Genomic DNA, 21,028 nt, shown 5'->3' with positions numbered 1-21,028 from the left:
TAGTCGGCATTTCGAGAACTGTGCCGTTTTCTTCAGATGACTGGTGAAGGATCGGGTCCGGAACGCACACTAGAAGAATTTACAAAGCAGGCAAGGCTACATATGATAGATTACATGGATAGCGTATAGGTATAACAAACAAAAGATCCTTTCCATTAGCAATTTAAACAGGACGACACTGGAGCAGACCATGAAATATTGGAGACAATACACGGAAGAAATGTAGCGCAGATTTACAGATCCTTTAGGTAAAATGGTGGTTTAACATGCCCATGATCACCATAAAGAGGACGTGGCACAAGCTTCCAGACGGTAGCTGCCAACCAATGGAACTCTCTGCCACCTGCTCCGAGAGCTAAGGAATCGTACTGGCTTCTAAAGAGCCTTGAAAACTTGACTCTTTGCCCAACGCTGGTGCTTGAGACCCCTTAAATATATGAAATTTTTGCACCCACTTGCGTGTAACTGGTTATGTAACAGCACCTTGATGCTATCGGGTTTAGGCACTTTATAAATGAAAAACATTAATATATGATCATTACTAAGGTATTTGACTAAAGCTATGTTATAAATTACCCACAGGAAGACAGTCAACCTATCCTGATGAAATGCATAGAAATGATTGGTTTGATTATGCCAGAATTTAGGAAATCATTTTGAAGGATACAAAATCCAGTTAATCCAATTTTCATTTACTGTAAATAGCTACCAAGAGATTTAAATTTAGTAAAGGAACCTTGAATTAGTTATGCCTACGACTGCATAAATTATAGTTTAATTGTAAATGATAAACTTGATTTTTAATATTTAAATGATAGAGGTTTCCCTAAATGAGCGCTTTGGGTCCCTCCCATAAGCCTTAATGGGGATTGTGCACCGTTCCCAGTATAAATGTGACAAAATGACTCCTGCTCAGCAGGAAAATAGGGAGGTATAGCGGCTAAGCCGCCCACTTGGCCCCACACTACAACTAAAGCAGCAGTAATCCCAATCAAAGGGCATATCCCCTATGCCTGGTATCAGAGGGCAGGCTATACCTTCAAGAGGGTGGGGGGAATGAGGTGATCGCAGCAGGAACCCAAACATCATAAGTACAATGGCCCCTAATAGAAATGCCCAATAAACCTTCAATGAAAATATAGAATTTAACAATAAAAAGCAACAAATCAAAAAACACTATGAAAATCCCTGCTCTGTAGAAGACAATGTGAAGGGGCACTCTGGGTAGATTAGCAGGGTCACGGGGGTACAAGGTTAGCACAATGTCACTGTTCAAAGGATGTGTCTAACAAGGTAGAAAAGAGGGGCTTAATAACACTATGTTCACAAAAGTGAAGCAGGGGCACTAGCCCCCTTCACGGTACCATCGAGTACTTTCAGTGCCAGCCCAGCGTGGAGTCAATGAGCAGCAGTACCAGTTCCAACAATGCAGTGTTGTTCAGCAATGGCTTACGGGGATGGTGGAGAGTGAGGGCACTGTCTGGTTGGTAGCTCTGGGTGTGAAGCAGGCTCCACTAGCTTAAGAAGGTGTTGGTACTGCGGCAGCGTCGAGTTGGGGGGACACCAGAAGACTCAGCGGATCTCAAATGTAGAGTTGATGACCCCTCGGCATAAAGTAAAACAGTGAGGCAGTGTGGCGTGAACGTCAGAACTCGAGCAGTTCATGTGCAGCAGCTTGCATGGCATCAAAGATGCCCAACCGAGCATCAATGTAGCTTGGACATGCAGCCGGAGGTCACTTCCTTGGTTCTGTGGTTGCTGGGCCTCCCGATCCCAGGACTCCATCACATTTGTATTTGGTTCATTTATATTGCGCACCCTGCCCTACACTGCAAGAGTTTGGTCCAAAAGCAGTCACCCGCTGTTCCCTAGGCATGGTTAGGGGACAGCACTCCTGTTCCTTAGAGGTCATCTGTCCTCACCTCCCTGGTAGAAGACTTTGGGATAAACTATAAACCAAACAGATTCAGATGAAATCTTCTGGTCATTGTGCAAGTTCAAAGATTAATCAAAGAATGAGGGATACCCCTCTCCTTTTAAAGCAAAATGTCAAATGTGATTGTTAAATGCACGTCTGCTGTAAGAGGTCCCATTCCGGTTACTGTTAACAAGTGCCCTTTACCTTATGACATCACACCCACAGTACCTTGCCTGGAGGAAATGGAGGCGACATGAAAAGGAAGAGACAAGCCCTAAGAAATAAAGATGGTGACCCTTTCTCCCGACCTACCTCTTTGACTATTGTGGCAGGTCAGAAGGATAAGACAGACCCGAGTTTGCCATCTTTAACAAGTATTTATTAGAAAGAGGAAAAGGCTTCACTTTCCCTATCCTAAAGGCTTCCTTACCTAGCTATGTCAATTTCCAAAGTAAATGTCTGTCCTCATTCCCTAAACTAACCTATACTGACCCTGCCACTAACAGACAACTAAGGACTGGGAGAATGACTCCCTTCTCCTGCGACAGAAACAGCTTTCCAATAAATGTTCTCCATTAGTATCAAGCCTTCAAATAGAGTTTTGGCTATTTTTTGTATGAAGTCTTTAAGTTCTTCGAGGACTTTTCCATGTTATTTTACTTGCCACTCCTTGAATTCTTAACTTTCTGCCTTGAGGGGTAAGGACCCTTGTACCCTCTTGTATTCTCTTTCCATTACTTGTTCTTTTCGTTCCACCTCTATGGGATCACTTCTTGTGTCTCTCCGTCAGCTTGTCTTCTCACTGGGATCTGTGCATTGTACCCAGTGGTAAACTGGACTCTGCCCAGGATTGTACCACTCCCTGGGCAGAAAGGGAATGTCTCAGTAGGGATTCTCACTCTTCTTATGGATTATGATACTACTCGGACAAGTGTGAGGAGTCATGTAGTAGTTCTCACTCTTATACTTCTCTGTACTACTGGGACGAGTCTTAGTCCCAAATGTATTTGTCAGTGCACTAATTTGACTTTAGCCATCCACTGTAGCCCGCCCTCTCCCATTGTCCCAGTTACCTTCCTGGGTTAGGCTCTGCATCACCGGTTTGGCGTCTTCTCAGACTTTGTTCTTTCCCAGGGGATGGTACTCTTGTTTGCTGCTGTTCTGCTTCCAATTCCGCTTTAGCGTATTTCACCTATGTCGGCATCGCCACAGAGGGTTTCTCATGTTCTCCTCTTGGCCACCGTTCACCAGGAACTCTGCTTCCCTTCTTTCTTGATACCCACTGTGCAGATGACATATGTACGGGGAGGGTTTCCACTCTGCTCGTTACAGAGAGGGTTTCCTCTAGTCACGGTCTCCAGCCACCACCTTTTACAGGCACGTCCCTCCTGGGACACTGCCTCGCAGCCTCTCGGCAGGCTTCTTCTGTTTAAGTGTGCTCCCAACAGTTTCCTTCTGGATTACTGGCTCAGAGTTCCTTGCTCCCCGTTCTCTGGAGCCAGTTTGAAACTTCTGGGTCTCTTGCCATTGTTTTGCTCCTCCCAAACTAAACTGAGGCTTCCAGGTTCCAGCCATAGGCCTTTCTTTGTGTTAGTGCCATGCTCAGCCTGCCTCCATTGGGTTTCTTCATCCCAGTGTCAGTTAGCTTTTTATTCTCTCCTTGGTGTTTACTTGTCTAGTATCGAGCTGAGAATTATCTTTGTCAGAGGTGTTGCAATACCAGATGGCGGATTCTGGTTTCATAGTGATGGCTTCATTGGAATCTTGAGTCAGGTGGAAAGATTTAATCCGAACGGGAGCCCATATCCCCATGAAGGGAGTCTCTCCCTGTGAGATATGGTTTTCCACCACCCCTGGAAGGAGTGGGGGGGGGGGGATATCACAGTCTTTTCCACACACTACTCTAACTCTGCCCTTTCCCGCTGCTGACTTCTAGGTCAGAGCTATCTCTAAAGTATCGGTTCCCAGGAGACTTCCTGGGGGAAGTTCTTAGGTTCCGGAAAAATGAGTTACCCATCCTTCAGGCGAATCAAATGGGCACCATCATTGCTATTGCGCCACATGGATGTCGAGGGCGAGACAGCCAGGCCAGATGCCAATACACATCAGGCCCATCTTAGCTGCAGTTATACCTGCGGATCCTAGCTATCAAATTGCGGTGGCTGTATAACTGCCCCATACCATGTTGAACGGCTTATATATGCACCACCAGACTGACCGAGGCGTACAATTATAATTTAAATCGGAGGTGCAGGGTTTCAGATGTTATGAGAAGTTGCTCAAATCAGCTCCTGGGTGTCGGACATCACCCATAAGGCAGGAGTTACCACTGCGGACAAGTGCAAGTACTCTGTGCACTGCAATTCTAACTTCCACAGGAGCTGCACACTAACCTTTTGCCCATTATGTATGATCCAATGTATTTGCATGGGCCCTAAATGTGTCCTCATTCTTAATAAGCATTCTCAAACACACAAAGTGTATGTCACATATGCATGTTTGTAAGGAAATAGCCTGGGGAAAAGCATCTCCTGGTAACTGTTCGTTGCAAGCTAACCAGGCTCTCCTAAATAGGTGCAGGAGCCAAATAGCTCCCTGCTCTCTGCAATTTCGAACCCTGGAGGGGGAAGCGCTGAACTGGACAGGATTCTAAACAGAGGGGAGCTGGGAACTATTTAGGCTCTTGCTTGTAGCCTAGAGGAGCCTGGTTAACTTGACACCAACAGCTACCAGGAGCTACTTTTGGCTCCCCTGGCCAAATGATGCCATACCCATGTGAATTTAACTCTGCGTTTGGGACAATATATAAGTAAACATTATGACCCATCTATACAACATATAAAGCGTAAGGGGTCACAAATAAGACAAAATTATGTTTGTATTTTATGTGGAAGTTACATTTGTATTGTAGGCATTTAAATAGCACAATGTTCCCATTTGTAAGTCCCCCAATGCACTTTGTGGTTTAATGCCCTCGGGGACGAAAGTTCAGGTATGCAAAAACGTTTTAAGTGTAGACTTTAAGATGCGTGTGTGCATTCTGCCGAGATTAGTACGTAGGTGGGCGGGTGTTGGTGGTCAAAACAGAGCGTTAGTGCAGGAGACTGTGTGCCAAGCTAGACCAAATTTGTTGTAGGTTGTTGCTGTATACTAATGGCAGAGGAGTTGGAGTGTTTCAGTGTGATAAGTTTTGCGAGCAGCATGACCGAATTTGACATAGCCATAGCTGCATTCTAGAGCGCATGGATGGAGAGCCATGCCTTAAGCAAGTGCCGCAGATGTGGTGCGTGTATACATACATTAAAGAGGTTTCTTCGATGCGGCTTTGTAAGATATTTCTGCCACTGTGGTCTGGTTACCGCCCTCCCACCCTCCCAAGTCTCCTGGTCGTTCAAGTGCATCTTCTAGTGGGGGTCGAATGCTACCATTGGTGAGGACCCGTCTAGTGGGATTCTTTAAGTGCAGTAGGCAAATAGACATAGCTACTACGTGTCTTCCACATACTAAGATGATGAACCTAGTAATCCAAAAAGCGCAATGGCAGGGGATACTTGCATGTACCCACTGTGCGTTTCCACAGCTTCCCTCAGCGGTTACAGGTGCGAAGGGGTGCTAGCAAGTAAAGTGGAGCGCCAAGGGTGGGCTGAAACCTTGTAGGTTTAATGCTTTGAGTGGAACCACAAGTGTAAGTTCGATGCAGTGCCAGGCCACCCACATATTTTAGGTCCTGCTATATGGCCTGGCTTTTGCTGGTATTGTACTGGTCTTGCCTATGAGGATTTCCCATCCACAAAAGAGTGCAGTGTGTTTTATGCTCCCCCCAGGAGTTTGAGTGTCATCCCTACCCCCAAATCCATTTAAGGTCATACCATGTCCTATACCACAAGTTAAACTGGCACACTTTCTCTGTACCTCCAGTAAACTTATGAATCAAGCGTTCAGAGTGCTTGAGCAAGCCCCTTTGTTAATTAGATAGGGCAATCCTTCCAAGTGCGTAACATGTCCTTTCCCCAATCAAGCTAGGCGCGCTACAATTGCGGCTCTGGAGTATTTTTAAGGCCTCATCTGCTGTCCAGACACATTTCAGTGGCAACCTTTAAGTTACTATCAGATTTTCAGATGTTGTCCGGTAACTATGGTGCTCCAGTTGGAGTACTAGAGTTCCGGGCGAGTTGATGTGTGATCGTCTGCGGGAGTGGAATGGGAGGACTATCATGGTGGGCCCGCTGCGAAAGCCAGTGTTTGTGTGCGAGGAGCAGTCAAGGATCATGAAGAAGGGTCTTGGTGGTTGTCAATGAGGCAGATGTGGAGAGGGAGAGGAGTTTCAGATGGTGGGAGCTTGGATTGAAAAGGAGGAACCTTCCCAGTCTGGTGGAGTTAAAATGGGGGATAACGACTAGCCGGGTCCTGGAGGGTCGGTAGCATATGAGTTTCTCTTGGAGGAATTCGGGACCAGTGTTGTGGATGGTACAGCGAGTAATGCACATGGCATTGAAGGTAGTCCGTCGACCAATAAGGAGCAAGTGTAAGACTCTTCGTGCAGGGCCGATGTGTTCTCTAGGTGGGAGGCCAATGAGCAGACAGGCTGTGGTGTTGCGGATTCTTTGAGTGTCCGAAGTTGGAATGCTGTAAACTAAATGAAGGCAGTTTGCATATTTAAGAGGAGAGGATGACGAGGATGGTGTGGGTTCGGTGTGGTTATCTGAGTTACGGGAAGATTCACCAGAGGATGCAAAGGTGGAAAAAGCAGGTTCTGGATACGGAGTTGATGTGTTGGGAGAGAGATTCGAGCGTGCATCTAAGGTTTTTCACTGATGTGGAAGTTGGAGGAAGGAGGCCTAAAGAGTGAGGCCAGGGGATATGTTGGGGGAAGGGCAGCGGTTTTACCGCATACTAGGATTTCTGTTTTTCCGAGGTTGAGGAGGGGGTGGGTTACTCGCGATTGTGAGGGGTCAGAAATGTGAGACGGCCACAGAGGTAAAGTTTAATCAAAGTTTGCCATTTATTCAAAGTAAAAGGGTTCTGATAAACGCTTCATCTAACCTAACAGATATCCCTGCCTAGCAAACTAAAACTAATGAAAACTGACCTAGTGTCCAAAATCCTTCTGGCCCTCACACTAATGCATCCAATTAAATTATACAACGAAAATATGGCCGACTTATGATTAAAAAAAAGACAGTTTTGCAATTCAAACTTAAATACATCTCAAAAGCACTCCTTGTGTCCATGGTTGTATCCCCTTCCCCTGGATCAATTCAGGAACACTCAAATTATAATTCTGTTCCAACAAAGTTCTGTTCAGAGAAATAAAAGTATTGGCCCACCACTTCCTTGAAGAAATAATGTCCTTTTTACCAAAACTGGTTAGTTTTCAAAAACAATGTCTTTCACAATATCCCTTACCAAGGATGCTTAAGAGTTCAAAAACATAAATGCAATTTTTCTGTCATCATAGAAACTTCTTGTCAAAATGACACTCGTCAGGATAGCAAACCGCTTGCTTCTTTCATGCTATGATGTATAAACATTAAATAAACCATATAAGTTTTTCTTTCACAAAGATACTTTCCACCATTTTTTCTGCCGCAAGGTTATCAAATTACCAACTACTTTCCTGCTCCACTCGCCTGCCAGGACCAACTACTATAGGCCTGATCCTGGTAAACTCACCTGCCAGGAAGAAAACTCTTACAACTAACTTCCAAATTTTTGTTCGATTCACCAATCTATTGGCGTGGTTTCACAATTTCTTCACTGCTGGTAATGTGAGATACAAGTTTCTCCAGAATTCTCTCTTTGAAGGGAACTTATTCCTTGGTTGTACAATTAAAAGTATTTCCTAACCTCTTGGCTGTTGGTAATGCTAAATATGAATACTTCCCAGGGTTTGTCTTGATTTACTAGACCTGTATTTTCTTGGTGACAAACAATGTTAGAAACTTCACCAACTGGTACTTTGTCCAAAGTCTCTTGGTAGTAGGCAACACTTGTTACAACCTTTCTCTTCTTGGTGTTTATGATATATAGAGCGCTATATAAATGCCAAATAACATTTACACAAAGTCTTATGGCAATTATGGTTCCAACTTTTTCTCACTGGGGTTTTCCCCAAAGACCTTCTTTTCCACTTATTTTCGTTAGTTTTCATTAAATATATTCAGCTTGGATTCATTAAGTGTTCGGTAATCAAAAACATTAAGTGATAACTTTCCTTCACAGAGCGCCCAGTGTCAGTATTCCCTCTGAACACTCACCGGCTCTTCGCAGCAGATTTAAGTTGTCTGGTCTCGCTGCAGTGCTTTTGACATCCCTATGTGCCTTCTCCCGCCTCTGCGAGCTTCACGACAACTGTGCACCGGTCTCCGGGAGCGATAAAAGCTCGGTTGATCTTCCACTGCGCCTCCAGTCTGCTTCATGTTTCTACAGTAACGTGTCTTGCAGCTGGGCTTTTCTTTAGTACGCAGCCTTCTGCTTCATGTACTCTGCCGTTCTTTGGACTTTGACCAGTTGGGGCGACTTCTGTTGGTGGCCTTCTCTCCTTGGCTGCACCTGCAGAGAGGACAATTGGGGCTCTCTCTGCGGTGCCTCCGACACGGACCTGAAATGCTGCTTCAACTTCATCACAACACAACCACGACTTCTCCAGCTGACTTCTCCAGGGATTTTAAATATCGTGCTCAGGTGCTTTAAATTGGCAATGATTAGACTGCACCTTTGGATACTTATACTTCTGAGTTTCCATGGCCTCTGACCTCTTTCGTCCCAGTACTTTAGACATTATGGTAATTTCAGTTAGAGAATTAATGCTATTAATCCTCCTTTATTTTCCATTAGATTGTTCTATAAACAGTTACCAGAAAAAGGGGTTTCGTGGTGGAGACTAAAATTTCACATTAGAGGGGGAGCTTTTCTTTAGGATAGAATCCCGAAATTCAAATGATCTCCAACTCCCGAACTTCTAAGGTTGCAACTTGACTCCGTTTAACTGGTTCTTTGTAACAGGTTTCTGGAACCGTGATGTTACAAGGATTGGAGCATTGATAGTATGCCATTAAATATCTGGGAATCATTTCCTCCTGATCTTCAAAAGGTTAACACTGCATCTTTCCTAGTGGAGTCACCACTTCCCCTGAAAAGCTGTCTCCTCCCATTTGATCCTTCGTCCCGATAGCAACCCCCAGGGTTAGTATCAGGTAACGCTGCTTCCTCCCCTGGCCACATGGGAGGGTACTTGAGACTGGGGTTTGGAAGTGACTCCACAGGATTCATGACATCAACCAGTGGTCAATATCAGCGAGTTATTATGAAAGATATGAACGGGTGGTGCCTGTTGATTTGGGAATTTTGAGGATGATCTCAGTGTAACAGATGAGGTTGTGGGCCAAGATAGATATTGAAGAGGTGGGGAGAAAGGGGGCACAAGAGGTGGAGGTAAAAGGGTGAAGGAGCATGATTTGTGAGCGATTAGAGAAGGTCCAAGTGAGAGCAGTGTCCGTGATTCCTTTTGAGTGAAGCCTAGGAGAGTGGTCAATGGTATTGAAGGTGGCCGAATGCCATGTACTAGCTTCTCGTTCCCAGCTCCTGCCCACTGTCCAATGCTGGAAACCCAGGAGCTGCTTTTAGCTCCTGCCCACTGTCCAATGCTGGAAACCCAGGAGCAGCTTTTAACAGAGGGGTCACGTGATAAGAAAAAGGACTGAGGTTTGGAGCAAGTAGCAATGAAAAGCTAGACGGGTGCGAGAAGAAAAATGGAGATCCCGACAGTCATTGAGTGGGGAGCGTTCAAGCGTCATAGTAGAGACATTGTGTCGACAACACATTTGTTGATGGTTCCCAAAATAACTAGACAGGGGTTTGAGACTGGACAACAAATCTTTGCTCTCAAAGAGTCTTCTTTAGGTTTCACGTTAAATCACAGGGTCATAATTTATAAAGGTGGAGATTGTTCTGCAAGAGTGAACATGCAACTCTGTTGACTGTTTTGCAAGAGAAAGGGGTCCGTTTTTTTTTCCACCCGAGAATGATTGCGCGAGTGCTGCTTCTCAGACAACTTCATGTGGAATAGAACTCTATAGCACAATGTTCTGTGGTCAGTGGCACTGGTGTCTCCTTGCAGAGGTCAAGGTCTACCACAGATGTAAACTCTGAGCCCAGGCTACTGAATGTGGCAATGATTAACTGCAGCTGAAGAGGAAGTGAATATTGCCCCACAACTGAGTTAGCAGTAACTCCTAGACAGTGAGACAGCCTGGATACAAGTCAACTATGACTAGTCATGGCAGTCGGCTGGCACCAAGGCCCAGAGCAGCTCCTAAACACAAGGAGAGCAGCAGGAGCAGATAAAAACCAACCTCAGATGGTATCGGCAACTAATGGGAACCTCTGCATTAAGAACAGGAGTTTAAGCCTGTAAAGTGATTGGGTGCACATCAAACCTCTTATAGGGAGGAGCCAGGGATCAGTTCTGCCAACTGTTTGATATGGAACACATTAGGGATAGTATAAGGAAGACTACAATCCTCTGTGCATGCATGTGATGGAGTATGCTGTACCATACTGCCATTAAGAGACGCAGGATCAGGGGCTGGATTCTGCAGATGAGATTGCCTTTGGTTGCCAGAAGTCTCTTTGTGACGCGGTAAATCATCTGGCATCTTTAAAGACTCGTTCTCTGCCACCTAAAAGCAGCATACATGGTAAACTCCCGAGATACATGAGCTGAAGATCATTAAGCTATAGATCTAGATCAAATGAAGATATAGGCCTCTAAGCTATAGCGGCTAAGAATCATAAAGGGGCAATTATTAATGCTACAAAAGCAGACTACAATAGGAGAATTCTGAATGGTAATTGAAAGAGAGAACTTGACAATCCTCGTCCCAGTAAGTCAAGCAAAACTGTCAAGGATAATATCCTTGACAATTTTGGCATACTTCAATACAGGAAGCCATGTTTGGGAAACTATGTGGTATCAGCGAGAGTATTGATGCCAAAAGTGTGTCTGGGGTGGATTTATCATGCAAGGCTATGCAGATTCCTATAAAGCCTCTTATGCCTTTTGAGTTCAGACCAGTAGAGAGGCCGAAATGCTTAAAAATCAGGAAGCTCAAGCAGACTTGTTGCAAGGGAGAGGTTTGTCCAGCGGTAGTGGTCAAGGACTCCTAGTCGTTATTTGCGGAGTGCCATGTCCCCGACTGCATCAAGCAGGCCTGTATAGCTCCAATGATTAGAAAAAGCTAAGCTCGACCCCTCAGTGCCTACTAACTATAGGCTGATAATGAACATCCCCTTTCTCCTTAAAATCTTGGACAGGTTCGCCTGTCTTACCTTCCTGCCAATAACACAGGGCAAAAGGCAGTCGAGGATTCGTGCAGCACATGGCACCGAAGTAGCCTTAATAGACTAATTCTAACATTCTACGCTACATGGACAAAGGGTAAGCCGTTCTGTTTATGCTACTAGATCTTTCCACCGCATTTGACCTCGTTGACCATGCTTTGCTGGCAGATACTCTCGCAGGTAGCAGGCTTCTCACCATCTGCTTCCGCCTGGGTTAATTCTTTTCTTGGTAATAGATCTAATGGAGTCTTCAGCTGGGATGTAGCGGCAGATCCAATAAAGATCCAGTACGGCCTCCCTGAAGGTTCATGCCTATCGCCAACACTATACAATGTGTGCACATTGGCTTTGTTCCAGCTACTAGAAGACCGAGGGATTAGTTCTACCAACTACACTGACGATACACAGGGCCCAATCCCTCTGTCCGCTGTTTATGAAAAAGATATGAGGTGATACATTTGGCATCACCAACATTTTGCAGCAAAAAACACTGACCACAAAAAATGCTTTACGAACTACACATATCCACGCAATTATATGTGAGGGTGGGATAGGGTAATACAAAAAATAAGGGTAGTATCGGATGCAGGGGGAGTGGGGGTGTCTCGCCCCCACATACAACTGCGTTGCAATGTGCAGAAAAAGAAAAAGTTGTCATTTTTTGTGTTTGCCAATTTTTTCGAAGTAATCACATAGATCCGATAAATTTGGCATACTCCTTGATACAGCAATGGATGATGTCTAATGGTATGCTATTGAACGATGCTAAAAATGTAGCTTTTATTATCGGATAAGCTCAAAAAGCTGGGATCCGAGTACCAAACCTTTCATTTTGCAAAAGATAAAATGAGCACCTTCTCTGGGGGTCACTTTCGATCAACACAGACAAGCTCTCATGTTAACTTCTTCACCTCCTCAAGCTTCTGACCCTAAGCAGAACTGCGCCATTATTGGTATCAAGCTGGATTACTGCGGCAGCCTCTTCTATGGCACCTGCAAGAGAGATATGAATAGGCTCCAGGTACTTCAGAACGGAGGAGTTCGGGAGGTAGCTGGGTTAAGGAGGCGAGACATAATCTCGCCAGCCAGAAAGACTTACACTGGCTACCGGTTGCTAATAGAATCTATTTTCGGCTCCAGGCAATAACACAGAAATGTATCTCAATGCCTCAATTAGCTCCCAACCCGTAGAATGTTGCGTTCTAATAACAGCAACCTTTTGGCAGTCCCCAGAACCAAGCTGACTGATTACTAAAAGTGATTTTTTGCTGCTGCTCTTATGCTTTGGAAAACACTGCGACCCCACCCACCCCAAACCCACACCCAACCCACCTCAGCTGCAATTTAAGAGGCATCTCTTCACTAGAGCTCAACAGTCTCTCAAAACTCCAATCTTTGCGTGAGATGCCTATTTCTCTTTGCTAGTTCTTGACCTGTATAGCTGCCAATATCTTTCGAATGGGCAGAAGAAAGAAAAGCCAGCGTGGGGCACAGACACTGTTTTGCAGCAAAAGAGAAGACAATTTGATCCGAAATCCACTTGTATGGGTGGTCCGAGGCCCATCCTGGGGTCCCAGCAATATTGGCACGGCTTCATAAATTGAAATCTGGTACCTAGAAAGGGAAGAGAGATGAACTTTCTCTACCAGCAATTCGAATGTTCGTCCTGCATTACCTCGTGCTCCCCTCAATCGCCCCATTCCTCTCCTCTGCCTTTTTTCGCACCACCTCTTGCATGAAGTGAAAAAAAGGGAACAGGGGTGACCCCCGCTTTAGGAGTGGCAAGGAAAGGGGCACAGCAGGGGGCTCTTTCCCTGCAGTGTCAAAACCAGGCTCCTGTGAAAACGTTCTGCAGGGAAACAGGGTTCGAAATGGAGGGTAGTGGAGCGCTACTTAGCTCCTACTTCTAGCTTAGGGGAGCCTGGGTAGCTTGAAAACAAAAAGTTACCAGGAGCTACTTTTAACTTCTATGGGCAAATGATGCCTTACAAACATGAATATGTGACATTAACTTAGAGAATGCTAGTAAAGAAGAATTAGGACCCATCTAGTACACATTTAAACATAATGAATCATACATGGTGTGCATGAAGTTCAAGTGGGCATCTCATGTGGAAGTTAGATTTGCGTTGTGCTGGGTACTCTATTGGTTCCCTAGCCGTAGCGTCTGCCTATTGGGTGATGCCCAACATCCTGGAGCTGGCTTTAGCTCCTGCTCATTAAATCTTCATTTCGAACCCTACAGGGATGCCCATCTGGCTTTAGAACTTGCGCTGTGCCACTGCAGAGCTGGAGCTCTGGATGCCAGGAGACTGGTTACTGCAAAGGCAGATATACAATATAATTCTGCCACAAAGCATTTATGAGCAGTGTATCGGATTAGCGCACCTCCCCTTTCAGAAACAGAATTACAAAAAGGCACAAGCTAACCTGCCCACACCGGAAGCATTCTTTCACAATAACATCTTTATCAAAACATGTGTAAAGGAAGGTGGAGACAGTAGTGCAGAATATTGAAGGGATACGCACGACTGGTTTAATTCTGGTCTTTATATGAAAAGGGGTAGTCTCAGGAGTAAATTAAAACAGTTTACAGAACAATAAGAAAATACACAGAGCGATCCCTAGCAGCAGTGGTTGGGACAGAACATGTGACTGACTCTAAAGGCCTGGGAAGGATACAGAGGGAAATGGGACACCGTATGCAATAATACAGTTGGAGACAGCAATAACTGCAGTCGAACAGACTGACCATCATTCCCCACTTCCATTCAGTATTTAAATAGAATACTTTGGGCAAGAAAGGACAACCCTGGAAGAGCGTAACATAAGGGTCATCCCATGTCTTAAAGAGTTCTTGCCTCAGCAGCCTCCTCAGACACACGCTTCAAGTGAAGGACGTGGGAGAGAGTCAGCTGCTGGCACTACAAACAGCAAGTAAGGACTTGCGATTGCTACCGGCAGGTGGAGGCGGTATGCAGCAGAACTGGCTCTACCACTCTGCTGTGCAGGGACAGTCACAGCAGTCCTGTGCGGAACCGATGCCAACCGCACCGCAGCTTTTAAAGGAAGAACTTAAACACCCAAATGCACCTCAGTAAACTCTTCAGAATGCCAAACTTAAAGACGACACAATCAACTGCATCAAACTAGAATCCTATTTGTGCCAAACACATGGTTAAGAGACAAGCAGTGTCATGGGTAAGATCTGGTCTATGCAGTGTCAGCATTACAGGTGCATCAGGATTGTGGAAAGGACCTCAGCCATACATCTAGTGTTGTCACACTGGATCTGAGTCACAGGTCCTTGCTGTGGGACAGACTGCAGTAAGCAGTAAGAGACTATTGCACACATAGGTTGGCACTGGCAGACAATGAGCGATGCCGGCTGCTGCAGTAGGACAGGGCCTAGGGTCTCAAAGCATGGGGGTGCACACAGGTTGGCACTGGCAGACAATGAGCCATGCCGGCTGCTGCAGCAGGACAGGGCCTAGGGTCTCAAAGCATGGGGGTTCACACAGGTTGGCACTGGCAGACAATGAGCCATGCCGGCTGCTGCAGCAGGACAGGGCCTAGGGTCTCAAAGCATGGGGGTTCACACAGGTTGGCACTGGCAGACAATGAGCCATGCCGGCTGCTGCAGCAGGACAGGGCCTAGGGTCTCAAAGCATGGGGGTTCACACAGGTTGGCACTGGCAGACAATGAGCCATGCCGGCTGCTGCAGCAGGACAGGGCCTAGGGTCTCAAAGCATGGGGGTTCACACAGGTTGGCACTGGCAGACAATGAGCCATGCCGGCTGCTGCAGCAGGACAGGGCCTAGGGTCTCAAAGCATGGGGGTTCACACAGGTTGGCACTGGCAGACAATGAGCCATGCCGGCTGCTGCAGCAGGACAGGGCCTCGGGTCTCAAAGCATGGGGGTCCACACAGGTTGGCACTGGCAGACTGAGCGATGCAGGCTGCTGCAGCAGGACAGGGCCTCGGGTCTGCAAAGCACGGGGGTTCACACAGGTTGGCACTGGCAGACAATGAGCCATGCCGGCTGCTGCAGCAGGACAGGACCTAGGGTCTCAAAGCACGGGGTTCACACAGGTTGGCACTGGCAATGGGGGTTCCATCTTACCGTGCAACTTTCCGCTTGTCATTGGGATGCAGCTTTGCTGCCATTGCTGGATCCACCTGGCTCAGGAGCAAGTGCAGTTCCTGGCAGTCGAGTTGTTCGAGCTCAGCTTTTCTATCTGCCTTGGGGTGCGTCTGCTCTGGGTCATGGGGCGCTGGATGATCAATCTCTGCTTCGTGCTTTGGTGGCCCAGGTTCGGAGTTGTACAGTTTGGCCTTTGCATCTAGGAAAGGCTGAAGAGATTCTGCACTGGGATCCTTCTGCAAGTAAATAAAACACTTAATGGTGCTTGACCTCGTCAAACAAGAGGATGTCCTTTGTGCCCAGACATGCACACCTTCAGCCCTTCCATACAGCATGACAGCCCATGCAGGATACTTCAACAACCACCAGAGCAGGAGCAACTTCCATGGGGGTAACCTAGGGACCGTGCCTCCCCCTCTATCGTGGGTTGCCCCAGAGCGGCAGATTCACTTGCTACTCACTACCGGGTGACAAAACCTGAACCGCTCCAGGCCCCTCACGGGAGACTGGGGGAGCTCTATGGTGCTCTAATTCCAATTGAAAAGGGAGCTCTTCACTCCCCCACATCCCAGGGGTTGAACGAGCCCTCGTGGGTCCCTTCAAGGAGGGTAGCCACTACATGGCACCCGGATTAATTACAAACTAAATGGAACCTCTTGGCATCCCTGCCCCAGAGTGGATGGTAAGCACCAAGCACCTGCCTACACTGCAAGTATTGAGGCATCCAGTGGGATGATCAGGAAGTCTCTAGGCAACTCACCTGGGAAGGAGGATAGCTCTGAGGGGTTGGCAGTAGCTGGTTACCTCTGGGGCATGCAGGAGCAAGGGGCATACTTTGCAAGAACTCGAGAAAGAGGAGCTCTCATGAGGCACCTTGATAGGGACCAGATGCTTTCTTGGAAGCCCCTTAGAATAACAAGAGCTCCGAGCACCACCCTCTGCCCACTGGGAGGGGCAGGGGGTATCAGAGCCCCCTCGGGTGGAAAGAGCATGCTCTGAACATATTTCATCATTAAACCTTCCCCTCGCTGCTCACTGCCAAAAGTATGGGAATGTGAATGTATTCCATGAGCACACCGAGTGAACAGGAAAGAGGGTGGCTGTCTGATGCCCCATATCATGCCCCAGAGGAGCCCATCGTGGTTACTCCCAACGCCTCCGAGATGTCTTCCTTCACAGGGGAGGCGCCCGGCAAGCTCCTGTTTATCCACCTGGATGCCTCAATACTTGCAGTGTAAGCAGGTGCTTAGTTCTTACCATCCACTATGGGATGAAGAGGTGGGGTGGTCAAAGAGCTTCCATTTAGCTTGTAAAGTCAAGGTGCCCCATAGCGCCATGAAGGGACTCACGATGGCTCATTCGAACCAGAGAAGATGGGGAGGGCAAAGAGCTCTCCAGTTTCCCATGAAGGGCGCGGAGAGTTCAGTTCCCTGAAAGGGGGCTAAAGAAGCCAACCCATTCCCAACTAGGGGGATGAGAGCTCACCCCCACACTCTACAAGAGGAATGGGACCAGAGTGCCCAGCCCACCCTGGCCAAAGACCTCATCCTACCAGCTAGCAAGGGGCCTGTTAACGTTACCTTTGTATCAATCAACATCTTCCAGAGCAGTGACTCTATATAATAATTGGTGCCTCCAACGACGACTGGCACCTTCTTTCGTGCAAATATATCTTCAATGTGTATAGTTAAGGTTTTCACAAAGACAGGAGAATTAAAAACATTTAAAAAAAAAAAACACATTCTGGTCATAAATCAATTGATAAATCAATTACTTAGCCTCCTGCTCTCCTACCACAACTTGGTGAACTCCGTACTCACAGAAACATGGCTCAGACTCCAGCAGTCCCATACCCAATGAGATGGATCCCACTCCATTTCAACATCACCCTGAAAAACTAGACCTCAGGGAGAGGTGGTAACGTAACCTTTATCCACATTCCCTCTGGAGATGTCGCCATTCCCACTTTAGCTGAACGCTGGATGATCAGATGCTCCTTATATCCTATTTCCACATTCCACTGATCACCCAACCATCCCCAGCCCCACCTAGGCCCCCGCATGTTAAATGACACCTTTGCCGACTCCATTGCTCAACTGCTACTAAATGAACATCTTAGAAGACTTCAACATCTGGCTAGACTAACTCAGCCGCCCAGAGTCCAGCTCCTTCCTGCAGCATGTTGGCCATTCAGCTTCAAACAACTGGTTTCAAAATCCACTCACACCTGTGAAGTTCAGTAACCCAACCCCGTCAAGAGGGAACACATATCCCAAGCAAGAAAAGACGCTCGCTGGAATCCAGTGAAAGAGCGCATTCTTTTCAAAACACTAGCCATTACACACAAGTGCCTCTCACTCGATGCTCCCCTTACCTATCCGAAAGGATCACCCCCTGCACGTCCTCAAGACCCACCAGATCTCACCGCACCAACAAGATCTACGTCCCCTCCTTCAAAACAAGCAAAACGGGTGGTGCCAGTTTCCAATACTTAGCACCAAAAAACTGGAACACCCTCCCCACAGCTCTAAGAAATTAAAAATCATACTGTTTTCAGAAAAATACTCAAAACGAAACTGTTTAAGTATTCTGCATAAAGACCTGAACACCAACCCTCTGTTCCACTGTAACACTCGTAAAGTATGTGTAATCTTCACGTCTGAACTTTGTATGTAACTAAAGAATGTAATCAACAAGCCTACTGTAACAAGCGCTACGATGCCCTAGGGCTGCCCGGCGCTATACAAAACAAAAAAGAGGGTACGGGGGACCTATCAGGGTGAAATATAGAGCCAGCCCTACACCAGAGGGGACGGGGAAGCTGGGAGGTCCCCAATTCCTGCCGCCTCCCCTTGTGTCAGCTTGTTCATGTGAGTAACATAGCGGCCGATGTCAAGGTACCTACTAGCCCTGGCACAGAGGGAGAGAAGCAGAGTCTGCTGGCCCTATCAGAGTCCTGCACGAGCAGCACACAAAAGCTATTGGAAGAAAGAAAAGAGCCGAACAGGGTTCTGGTAATGGCGACTAAGAGCGAGTATGCAGACAACGGAGGTCTGGTGGATTGGGCCATGGAGAATTAATAAGTCAGGGCCAGTGTTTGATAGAGATTTGAGGGTCAGAGACAGCGTTTTGAAGATTATGCGTTCTTGGACAGGGAGCCACTGGATATTTCATCTAGCTCTGGAGATGGTCTTTTTTTAGGGATCTTTAGCGCGACTCTTAAGGCGTTATTTTGGATGACCTGTAATTGTTTTATATTGCAGAAGTTGAAGCCTGCAAAGAGGGAGTTACAATAGTCCATCCTGGCTAGTACAGGGGCTCTAGCGAAGGAGATGCAGCCGTCAGTGGTCAGGAAGGGCCTGCTGCCGCTGATGCGATAGCGTTTATCCGTCTAGTAAGGAATAGGGCAGAGTCCAAGTATACCCCTAGGGTTTTTACCTCTTTAGCAATGGTGATGATGTTCCCGTCGATCATAAAGGATTTGTAGTAGCCGTGGAGTTTGTTTAACTGAGATTGTGTGCCAATAAGGAGCAGTTCAGTTTTCTCATCATTTAGGCATAGTTTGTGTCGTGCCAACCAGGCCTAAATGTTTTGGTAGACTTTCACTCAGTGTGTTGGAGTGAGGGTCATAGTTGCCGGAGAAAGGTAGGAGGATTTGGGCTTCATCCGCATAGTTTGTGTAGGCGACACCCAGGTCGTCTAACAGGTCAAAGAGGGGCTTAATAAAGATTGTACAAGCCGTGTGGCCCTGCGCAAGGGACTGGGGCTGGCGCAGAGGTGCAGAGCACTCATTGTGCGGTTAGATAAGAAGAATTCAATCAAAGCTATGGCTTTGTTTGAGAAATGGGCAGCTGATGAGGTGTTGGCAGAGGATTTTGTGATTGACGAAGTCAAAGGCCACTTAGATGTCACGTAAGAGGAGGAGTAGGAGGGGGAGGAGGATGATGATGGCCAGGTTACCATGGTCTTTAATTTCATCCATTTGGAATTTTCGGTCCAACAGGGCGGATTCGAGTCTGTGATTGTGCGAGTGAAAGGTGGAGAGAAAGGTAGGGGACGGAGGTGAGGCCTCATTAGCGTGAAGGAGGGGAGTCCACGGACGCGCAGAGGAGGGAGAAGTCGTACGTAATGCAGAGGAGTGAGCCTTAGTGGTGCAGCAGAGGGTGTAGTAGGGTCTAGGAGAAAGTAGTAACATCAAAGGGTGAAGGCAAGGCTTATGATAAGTGAGGCATCTGAGGGACCAAAGACAACGTATGATTAGAGGAGGTGGGTGGAGTTTAAGGGAGGAGAGTAGTAAGAAGAGAACATAAGGAAGCAAGAGGGAGAGGAAGGAGACAGAATCGGGCAGTTTCTGAAGGGTACAATCCAAAAGCCCTTTTTAGATCACCAACCACTGGATTGTGCATGAAGTCCCAGAGAGGTTATACAGATAAAACTGGCAGCCTTTTAGGTCTTCACTTCTAGTATAGGTTAGAGCCTAGACTGTAGTAGTCAATAGTTGGAAATACTAACCTAGGAATGGAGGGAGGTGGGGGGGGGGGGGGGGGGGGGGTGACATCGAGTCAAGAAACTTTGAACTTGCTAGATGAGAGAGCAGGACGGCCCTAGAGACTAGAGACCGGATAAATACAATACAAATCCTTGAACAATGAGTATTTTTGAGCCACCCAAGTCACACCAAAGGCCACAAGGTATTCACAACCAATTCCCAAGCCATCTCATGTTCAGACCCGTTTCCCATTGCCTGGTCAAACCCTTTTCTGCCAACGCTACCCCTCACATTGAACCCTCAGTCTCTGGGACTGCATTTAATACTATTAATACTTTGCCTTCAACAAAATAGCTGTTCTCACAAAATATATTTTCTCCACACTAAGCAATGAAAAAAAGGATTCACGCCACAAAGTAAAAAACTGTCCAAATACAAGCTCTCATCTCTTGAATGGAAATGGCACCAGGCTTCCTACTTCTCCCATCACAGAGTCAACAATCTCATAAAAAGCAAAAAATATCCACCTCTCTACCGAGACCACAAATGCACCAAGCAGCTCTAAATTCATCTTTTAACTTTTGACGAACTGTCAAACCTTTCAATCCCTCCCTACCTCTTTTGCCACTTTAGGTCCCGGCGCTGCAGGCGAGTAAATCCTTGCCCGACCCCCTTAGCCTTGTGTCTTGGCCTTTTTGTAAGTTTTTAGACCCCCCCACCACTTCGTGCACTGTGTTCCCTTCGCTTCCTTCCCCCCTCCCAGGACCCACCTCCCGCCCGCTCCCCTCCCCTGATAGGCTAGATCACCAGTCATAATTAACCTTCCCTGGGCAGCCCCCTGCCAGGCAGCCCCTTCAGCTAGGGGCGGTTCCAGAAAGTGTTAGCAGGTGTCCGCAGGGGACGCCAGTGAATCCAGCGACCAGCTGTCAACCAGCAGCCACCACTACAGCAAGTGTGGCATGGGTGTGGAGGAATTCCGTTACTTCAAAAACCCATGCCACTCCACTTTACCAACCTCTTAACCGAATATTAGCATGCGTTGCATCTAGATAGGATCATCAATGTTAGCATGGCACACTTAGATGTTGTCCATCATTTAGTTGCAATTGTGAACATTACCCTGTGCCAGACCCG

The 21,028-nt window shown here is 46.9% G+C and overlaps 1 protein-coding gene across 2 annotated transcripts in view; it reads right to left on the bottom strand.

The window, feature by feature from the left end:
• Window positions 1-21,028, bottom strand: part of TRIT1 (tRNA isopentenyltransferase 1) — a 240,935-nt gene that overhangs the window by 82,352 nt on the left and 137,555 nt on the right. For both annotated transcript variants that reach the window (XM_069622400.1, XM_069622401.1), the window contains exons 3-4: window positions 16,986-17,084; window positions 15,385-15,641 (exon numbers count right to left, since the gene is read on the bottom strand). In XM_069622400.1, coding sequence (XP_069478501.1) covers window positions 15,385-15,641; window positions 16,986-17,084 — 356 coding nt within the window. The remainder of the gene's footprint in view (window positions 1-15,384; window positions 15,642-16,985; window positions 17,085-21,028) is intronic.

This window comes from Ambystoma mexicanum, chromosome 11, assembly GCF_040938575.1.
Source record: "Ambystoma mexicanum isolate Mex_15411 chromosome 11, UKY_AmexF1_1, whole genome shotgun sequence".
NCBI lineage: Eukaryota > Metazoa > Chordata > Amphibia > Caudata > Ambystomatidae > Ambystoma > Ambystoma mexicanum.
This window is presented reverse-complemented; position numbering and strand designations above follow the sequence as displayed.